This window comes from Pygoscelis adeliae, unplaced genomic scaffold, assembly GCF_000699105.1.
Source record: "Pygoscelis adeliae isolate BGI_AS28 unplaced genomic scaffold, ASM69910v1 Scaffold145, whole genome shotgun sequence".
NCBI lineage: Eukaryota > Metazoa > Chordata > Aves > Sphenisciformes > Spheniscidae > Pygoscelis > Pygoscelis adeliae.
The window spans coordinates 549,128-559,141 of record NW_008824866.1 but is presented as its reverse complement, the minus strand read 5'-3'; the positions used below and the strand labels follow the sequence as shown (position 1 = coordinate 559,141).

General features: G+C 38.6%; 1 protein-coding gene across 1 annotated transcript in view; it reads right to left on the bottom strand.

The window, feature by feature from the left end:
- Positions 1-6,677: 6,677 nt before the first annotated feature.
- STK3 (serine/threonine kinase 3) overlaps positions 6,678-10,014 on the bottom strand; it is a 154,153-nt gene continuing 150,816 nt past the window's right edge. Inside the window, exon 11 of the mRNA XM_009324437.1 lies at positions 6,678-8,447. Within this exon, the coding sequence (XP_009322712.1) occupies positions 8,289-8,447 (159 nt within the window). The 3' untranslated portion in view covers positions 6,678-8,288. The remainder of the gene's footprint in view (positions 8,448-10,014) is intronic.

The following is a 10,014-nucleotide window of genomic DNA, read 5'->3' as shown; positions in this document are numbered from 1 at the left end:
TCAGCTGCAAGATAGGACCTAACTGTCATGCTTTTTGTGGAGGCAGTAACTGAAGATAAGTGCTATGAGATGTATAAAAATTGTGTCAGTTGATGGGCTGAATAAATCAATGTTAATCACATTTAAAATGCTTCAAACTTACACCCACTCTTGGAATAAATCTGCATTAATTGTTGGGATGTGGGGCTACTGTATTGCTGGTTCTATGATCCTAGAAATCCCCAATTCCTCATTTGTCCCAATAATTACATATTTGGGGGCGGTTTAAACATCTGGGTGTCAACAAAAGAGTTATTATTACACTAACTAGGAGAAACAGGTTTATCGAACCTAATACAACATTATTGGCATCGATTTCAGCCACATTACATTGTGGAATATAAACAGCCCCAAAAGCTAATATATTTCTATAAAAGCTGAGCAATCAGTGGTGGATGTGCTTCCTCAGCAGGGTAGGTTGCTGAAAAAATACAACAGGTATATATAGTCCATCAACATTTTCTAGCACATACCCATAGTGGGTCACCAAATTACTTTTGGCTGTTCTAGAGTTTCTAATGGGATGAGAGAGACTTTTGGAATGAGTCAGAGCAATGCTTCAGCTGTATTTATTGAAATACTGAACCAGTACTTACTGCAGTAGAGACTTCTGTTCACTTTTCAGAGGTAAATCAGGTTTGCATTAAGCAATTATATGTGTATATAAATCAGTGCAGTGTTGAATATTAATACACTCAGCTCATTATTTTCTGGATGGTCTCAAGAACTTTATTCTGTAAAGATCAATTAACAGGAAAAACAAAACAAAACTTTTCCCGGATTTTAGGAGACTCAGAAAAAGTTATTTTATTAATTGTATTTGTAAGTACAGAGTTTGATTTTGTTCTGCATTTTTTAATGCAAAACACCTTGAAAAAGTCTAGTCTTCTTCCATAGTTTCAGCAGGGAAAATTGGTAGATGACAAATAAATACGACCTATCTACAGACTGAAATAAGGCCTGCATTTTAAAAAGAATCTCATGCTTTTGGATATGGTTGCTAAGAAAAATGGTAACTCTGCTTAATCCTTCTTCAAATAATCTCTGACCTCCATAATCTCTAGACTATGACACCTGTTTTCATGTGCGATGAGAGATCAAAGGGACACCTCTTGCTGTTAAGCCTGTATACCCCATTGTACTGTAATAAAAATGAAACATCAATTGATGCATCGCACTAAAGGCTTAGCGTCAGATAAATCAAACCAAAAGCTTTTGGTCTCCCTCTTTGATGTATGGGCTGTGAGTCTTTCCTTAACAGTAACCATGCAGGCTTTGGAAGCCCAGGAAGAGGGCAAAGCAGCAGAAAGATCTGAAGAGGGGAAAAAGTAGCATTATAAACATCTGAGGGGCACGGCCTTCTTGCCATGCATCGGACCTTTCAGTGACACCAAGGGAATGAAAGGACGAAAAAGAGGTAGAGGGGGTGTGTTTGTGTGTGTGCCTGTGCACACCTGTGTACAGAGGAGGAAAGGGTATACCGGTCAGCTCCAAATACTGTCCCTGAGGGGAGAGACAGGACTCGGAGGGCTACGTTTCTCTCTGCAGTGGGCTAGGGAGAGATACTGTAATATAAAATATCTGTCCTCAGAAGAAATACCCACAGGGAGAAGAATCCAGGTCTTTAGTAAAGAACATTCCGTTTCGTTAATTTGACAGAGAAAAATATATCCAGATACATTAGCATGTGGCCGTGTAAATTTACAAATTCGATTTCTGGAGTTGTGACACCTAAAGAAACAAATTTTGAAGGTCGCTGCGGTTTGCAGTGCGCGAGCAAATACCGTTAACGTTTTCCCCCATTGTGACAGAGAGAAAACCAGCATTTGAGCCCAGAATCAGATTACTTTAATTCTTTGCAACGCTTTCCTGCTGGCTGGCTCCAGGCAGCTCCCTGCTTACTGCCCAGTTCATCCCCTCTGAATTTTCTGTGGCCTTTAGAAAGGCCTGTTTGCACTGGGCAAGTACCAGCACCAGGCAAGAACTCTGGCTGTTTGCCTACAGCACATGAAAACTTCCTGCTCCCACCAATCACTTCTAGCAAAGCTAAACCCAGTGCCTGCAGTAAGAACCTGGGAGGCCGAGGGATAGCGCTACTGGACTAAGAAATGTCTTGGCGTAGGGCACGGAGCAATCGTTAGCTGATGCCATCACGCGCTCTTCCACCGCACTGAGATAATGTCCTACGGGCCACTAAACATGTTTTGTACATCAATATAAAAATGGACACAAGGAACTTTTTCCTTTCCAAGGGTTAAATGCGGTTTTCAGATACCTTGGTGTGGGCATGCCTGCATCTGCATCGGGGGCTATGGCCATCCTGCAGGCCTGCCAACAAAGCAAAGTTGCATCAAAAGCCATTTGCCACCGCAGCCTGGCCTTGTCCCTGAGGAAGGAGCTGGCTCTCGCAAGGCTTCCTAGACCACAGGCATTGGTTTGAGCACAGTGCTACCCTGATGCTGATCAACAGCTTCCAGATTCATGCTAAGTCTCTCGGTGGCAAAGCGGTACCCACTGCTTCGTGTTGCTTCCTCACACTTTGCAGGAGCCTCAGTGCCTCCACTACAGCAGGGGAGGGAGAGGAGGAGGGGGAGGACAGGAGGGGGACAGTGGTTCCCAGCAGGGCACAACACTTATACGACATCCTGAGTAGGCGTACAGCTCATTCAGCCCTCTTGATAAAACCACCTCCACCCATACCTGCCCAGGGTTAGAGCATGGAAAGCCTCTCCATGCAGAGACAAACATCATCTGCAGTCAAAACCCGCCATGACCCCAGAAAGGAGTGGGGGAGGAAAGGAGGACAAAACACCACCCTTTCAGTGACTTTGACTGGGTTTTTTTTTCCCCGTGTTTATTTGCTTGGCACTGTTATGGCATGTTTCCATTTATAAAATTTTAAAAAATTAAAACTTCTATCTTTAAAAGTGGCAACTGAATAAATAAAGCACAAACATAAAAGACAATAAACATGAACGGAAGAAAATCAGTTGTGGAACAGCGACGTAGAACAGTAAGTTACATAGATGACTACCCGATTTGCTTTTGTCATCCAACACTTTTTTTCCTCACACCCACAGTTAGCCTCATAAGCGACCTGGCCAGGTGCAAATGCCATACGCTTTTTCTTTCCTCCTCAAAGAAATTTTTTTAAAATTATTTCTTTCTTCCTGTTTCTGTGACAAATATAGCTCTTCTCTAACCTAGAAGACTCTCTAAGGCCTTGTGAAACTAAGCATGAATCCATCCTGAGGAATTTGTGAAGCAAGCAATAGAAAAAAGTACCTAGTAACTAGGCTGTCCGGGACTAACAATGTTCTGAAAGAGAAAGATTTGGTTAGAATCTGAACATCCCGTATTTTCAAATGAAGGGAAAACAGGACAGCCGAGATTTTACTTCAGTCATCTCCGAATAGAAGAAGAGAATAAAAGCTGTTGCTGACATTTGCATTTGTGCACAATGTCCCAAGAACGCTTGGGTCAGGGGATGCTCTTAAAAGTAATGCCCACATTCATCTTCCTCAGCAGGGGGAAGAAGCAAAATATGGGGAATTGTCAAGTATTCTTAAAAAACCCTAACAAATTAAAACAAAACAACAACAACAAAAAAAGGATGAGAGCACACCGTGTAAATGGTCGTCCCTTTCCATAATGGATACCCTAAACAGAGAGGAGAAATACATTTTGTGAATAGGTATTTTAAAACAAACTTAACAGGGCAAGTCCCCAAGTGCAACTTAGTGACTTCACACTGAACCATCAATGTAATTTTGCCTTTCCCCAAAAAGATTAAGCCATTGCTTCACCTGGCACAACACAGTGGTGAGAAACACCATGCGCTACTCAGGACTTGTCTTCTCCAAGGCTTTCATCAGCAATAGTGGACATAACACTGCTGCACCACAGCCTGGTACAGAAATATCCCAAAGCCAATTTCCCAGCCAGCTGTATATTATAGAACATCCATCATCGCCTTTGGAAGTACAGAAAGAAATGCCACACTAAGCTGGAGCCCTTAATATTTATGAATGCAAAGAAATAAAGACTTCCTCACGTCATAAGGTCTTTTTAATTAGTTTTATAACCACGTAGACACTTAAAAAGAAAATGTAACCCTCATCATATCACATTGATAAAACAGCATGCACGCAAAGTGCTTTACAGAAGTTGCACAGTATACATTCTGCTTGGAAGCACCAGGGCTTATCAACGGCGACTAAGGCGCTCTCGTGTGCTCGGCATGCCACATGAGATGGCACGATTCAGTCATCATGAGCCGTATTTATATTTGGAAGTTCAACACACTGGACGGAGAAGCAGCCTGAGCCACGGTGTGCTCTCACCTGACTATACCTGGGCAAATACAGGTAAGCTATTATTTACTGTAAACAAACAGTAAATAATTATAATATCCAATATTTCAAACATACTGTGTTTCACTAAGGAGTTTTGTTCCTAAGTCCCTTTTCCTAAAGTGCCTCTGTGGGCAAATTCTTAGAGAATAATTTTTTTAAAAATCAGAAAAGAAACGGGCTATGGAATCAAATTTGAGACATTAAATGTATTTGCTTTTCCTAGTTAAGCCTATCCATTACCTGTTGTTGTTCCCATTACACTAGAATCAAAGGAGCACCTACAGCTGCTAACGTCCCCTAGTACCTCCAAGTAAAGGATGCCTATGAAGACTGCCAACGTATTGGAGTGGTGCTCAGCTCTCTCAGGATTAGGCCTTTAGCAACCTTAGATCGCAGAGAGAGGGACTTCCACAAAGAATTGAGAATTTCTGTCCTTAGACTGGCCTGATACTCTTCCACTTAGATCCTCAGACTTCTAGAGCTTGCAGCAATGTCTTGAGCCGGAAAACTCCTTTCCAGAGCTGACTTTGAGTGATGTGGTTTTCTGCACTCGCAGCTGGGCTCACAGAATTATAGAAAGGAAATAAAAGCATGAGGGATGGCTATGGAAATGAACATTAATGGTTACTATTAACATAATTCAGCTTCAGTTAGAATGAACAACAAGACGACAATTATACATGAAAAATTAGCTTTTATTACAAATGTTTAGTAATAAGTAATGATTTTTCAAATTTTTTTTTACTTACTAAACCTAAACATACAAAGTCAGAAGCAAACAAGAAATTGCTTGGTTAAAATCTTACTGAAGGTTAACTTGTCAGTAGTTCTATCAGATTTCTTGCAAGGCCTGCTTTTAAAATGTCTTATTTATTGTACTATCAGCTTTCCTCTACAGAGATGCTCATCCTCCAGTAGAGATGTGTAGTCATCAACATGGATGATCTGATTCATTTATATAAACAGAAGAAAGAAAAAATAAGTTGTATCCATCACCCAATATAAAACCTATTTCTATACGTTACACTTGCACATAATTTAGAGCCTGATACACTGGCTTCTGAAGCCAAAGACAGCTCTTACACCGACTGCAGCGTGCACCGTATCGGAAGGGCAACATTACTAATTTCATATTAATTGGTGGAAGTATTCTTTGGTCACAAACATCGTGTATCTACCCGGTTTACAGTATCTCAGACGCTATTTTTCATGCATTTTAAGTAGCTTGTTTACATTTTTGTTTTATTCCATGGCTTTCAGATTTTTCTCCCGCATGTATAATCCATACCTGTGTGCATGCATGTGCACAAAATTTATTTGAGTTGTTTCTATGCCGACAGATCAGGAGTGAAGAAAGGATGTCCTTTATCTTCCGATACCTTTCAGATGTCAGACTGCAACAGCTCTAGTTTAAAACGGCCTTTTACTGGAGTCCCTCTGGATAGACAATTCATATTTACTGCACTGCATTACTCACATTTTCAGAATACACAAAATACGAAAATTGTGATCATTTTATTACCTTGTCTATTACACTGTAAAGCCACATTATTCAAAATCAAAGTCTTATTTTTGATGGGAAAAGTTTAAGAGAGTAAGGGAAAAGAAAGCTGCTAATGATGCAAGCAAGAGTGTCTGGACAACGACACTTTGCTTAAAAGGCACACCAAGAAAAGGCAAGCTAGGTTCCTCTCCTGATGGTTTAAATCTGTTTTATATTTTTTCTTATATATATAGATATGCATATATATGTGTGTATACCTACACAAATATATGTACGCATACACACCTTTGAGTTTTTGAGAACAGAAAGTTCAAGAAGTAGAAATTAATTTTAAATAAATAAGAAACATATTAATAGGGGGAGGTTGGTGCTGTTATTTTTTGCTGCATTATGATTATAATCTAATGACACGGTGATATGATTATACCATTTTTTACTTTACATCATTTCATTGTATAAATTTGAGGCATAAGACTACCAGGTGCATTTATTTTGCCTGAAGTTATTTTTATGGATGTCCTGTGTTCTTCTTTTTTCATAAGGGATGGTCATTACTTTAAGAAATATGAAAAGAGTTGAGGGTAAGGTTGTTCTAACAATCACAATTAAAATTTATTTGATTCTAGGGTTTACATGTTAGAGCGTGCCGTGCACGCAAACACACACACACACAGAATGACAACGACAACAATGGCTGTGTACAGCTCAAACCCAAGTACTGGTCCCAGCACGGCTGAAGTACGCTGATCTTGTAAAAACTTTTGTTTTCCTTCTGCATAAGCTTTATGATATAATGCACCATTTCCAAAATCTGCACTGTTCCATCTAAATGGTCCACATATGATGACGGTAAATGTTAAGAGGTATGAGATGATTACTAACTTCCAGAAAACATTTAACAGAAGATGCCCATACAGTAGTCACCATTAAAAGTTTAACAGCTGAAGGTTGAATGTAAAGATCTTTTCAGCTGTATTGTTTAAAGAAGTATGACTATCACAGTAAAGTTATTTACACAAAAGGCAACAATAGTAAAGATATCAACAGAGAACACAGTAGATTGTTCAAAAAGTGGATCACATTTTCTGCTAAGTCTGAAATATTTCTTGCAATGTTGTAAATTCTACCTACTAGATATCCCACAATATAAACCAGACAGAACAACTTGTAAAAAGATATTAAGAGCTTGGTCCTGCATTTCTGATTCCCCCAAAATCTACCACGGAAGACCACAGGAATTTTGAATGTTTAGCAATTGCAGGACAAAACCCTCAGAGGACTGCAAAACGTTGCTTCTTTTCAGTACTTATTATATGTAAGTATTCAATTGATTTTCTTTGGCTTTTAAATTACTATCCCTTCGTATCTATAATGTGAAACCAAATCAAACCAAACCCAAACCACTAATAACTCCCCTCTCCCCTCAAAACGGTGATAAAAAATTAAATGAAACAAAAAACATATCTAGAAAGTGTAGCTGTTACTTCATTATAAAACTACGGTGCAAAAATAGAGGTTTATACCTCTATAGCAATTGGAAATTTACACTGAAGGAGTGACTGCAAGTATTGCTTCTCCTGAATAACAGAAAAATCAAAACTGATTAGGCACTTGTTTTCTTGTTTAATGAGAGATAATTCAGTGTGTGTAAAAATGATAGAAATACTCTCTAAAAGAATGCTCTGTAGCGTAGCGTAACAACTTTATTGCTCAACTACAGCCACAGTCCCTGGTTCAGGACAGCAGAAAAACATGTGCCTATTACTTATTGTATGCTTAAATCCTACTGATATGAATGGGCTGGATCCATGTTCAAGTGCTGCCCTGAATTGGGATGCCTGCTGAAATTGGAGTTTGAAAAGATAATACAGTGGTGAGCTTCTTTTCGTTACACTACAATACCAATTTTATCTAATCTGGCTCTGCTCTCCACAATATTATCCTAGTACTTCCTAATAAAAAAGAAAACAGGCATAAAATAAATAGGATTACCAAAGATTACATAATAAATATGCTACTAAGTGGGAGGAAAATATATTGCAACATAAGGCTCTGTAGTGTTGCACAATCAAGAAATCATTCCAGGTGCTCCAAAACACAACTCCTAGTGTACAACACCAAGTTACCACTATACACCTGAAAGAGACTGGGAAGTAACAGATTAAACTGCTATTACATTAAACATTGGAAAATATAAACAAGTGGTAATGTGTTTCGCTGCCTTTGCAGAACAGCATAGGTATGTTCTTTCACTGCTCCAATTGTCATTGCTTGTGAAGGAGAATTCAAAAGATTGGGTTTTCGAAAACTCTCATAATCGAATTCCTTCAGACTTACAAAGTTACCAGTGTCCACACTGACTTATAGTATTATCTGAAAGTAAAACAAACTCAGAAATTTTGTTGCCTCCGTTTCTTTGCATCCATTGCATCTAGGATAGGTTGCCTCTTTGCGGTGTACCTCTGACGAAGCTCCTCAATTTCTCGTTCCATCATAGGGTCCAAAGCCTTTAATCGCATCTGTAATTCTTCTAAACTCAGATTCTTTAACTGTAAAACAACCACCAAACAAACAAACAAAAAAACCACACAAAAAAGATTAAAAACTATCTACATATAGTAGACATTTCTAAAATGAAAACCACCACCTTTCATAATCCTTTAATTTACAGTTGCAGTGGTGTTTTTTGTTTGTTTTTTACACACTTTGAGTGTATGTATACACATCTATAACTGTTTATATAACCAAAAGCCTTAGTATGCTCCACAGTAAATAATTTAACAGCATATGAAAATACAAACACACAGAGTACATTTAATTAAAAAAAAAAAAATCACTTTGCAAACGTTGCAAATAAATATAGGGCTGGAGTTTAACTCATTAGGCCGAAAAAAAGCATGCCACAGTATACACAATTATATTCATGTATATAAATTATATTGCTTAATCAAATACTTCTTACTGAACTTCAGCCTCTTATAGAAGCCTGAAAAATAGACAGCCGCTGTAAATAAATAGTCTGACAGATATTTAGAGGTACTTTCTGATAAGAATGACAAGGCACCTGTCTTCCTCAATAGATCGCTGCCAGAACTAGTCAAAGCAAATTGCCAGAGTGTTTAAATAATACATGAAATAATTTCCTGAATTCATGGGAGGGAGTTAGCTTTGACCAAGTTCTTCTCTTTCTAAAAATATTTTCTCACAAATGTTAAACAGTTCATTACATTGCATTCATTAAGGGCGATGGGTCATATAACAAGTAAATCGCTTCACTGGCTTGCTGGCTGCTGCAAATAAGTTGGAGTCTTGTCAGGTACTGGGACACGTCAGACACTACTGCCCCACCTGCTCTTGCAGGGAAGGATCTACAGTGGAAATCTGTTCCTTTGGCTGGCCTATGTATTTTTTTTTTTCCTTGATGAAGCCTAGTGCCTCTCTGCATTTTCTCTCTTGTCAGAATTGCCTATGTGCCAATTACTCTTCACCGAGTGTGAAAAATAACAAATTTCAAACAGCACAAATAATTTCATCCTAGGAAAGCGATAATCTGTATTTTGTTTGCAAATATTCTGACATTGCAAACACGCACACCACCTAACTCAGGGGGGAAAAGAAAGAAAACATTTTCTGAATCATCCTACTAATGAGTCAATACTTCGTTCATGAATCTAGGGCAGTCTTCCATCAACACAGCCTGATCTGTTTTCCCCGAGGAATGAAATACTACTTTTCATCTTTATTTTTATCAGCATCTGAGGCATATAAATTAGCAACACATATTGCTACATACAGTCCAAACCCCAGCGTTATGACTTCCACTAATAGACTACATTGTACATAGTAAACAAATAACTTAAAGTCATAATAAAGAGGAAGTGCAGATCAGAAATTCATAGAAGATCATACGGAAAAAGATGCACATTTTCATGCAACGTCATTTTAACAGTAAGATTCCCAAAGAAGAAGAGAATTAAAACCCAAATGTCAGAATATCTTCCAGGACCAAAGCTCCTTAGACCTGTAGGAGCTTCAGAGAACTCAGACACGCTCAGTAGCTTATCAGTAATGTCTGCCTCTCCCAAGAAAAAATGACACCTTTCGTTTCTTAGGAGG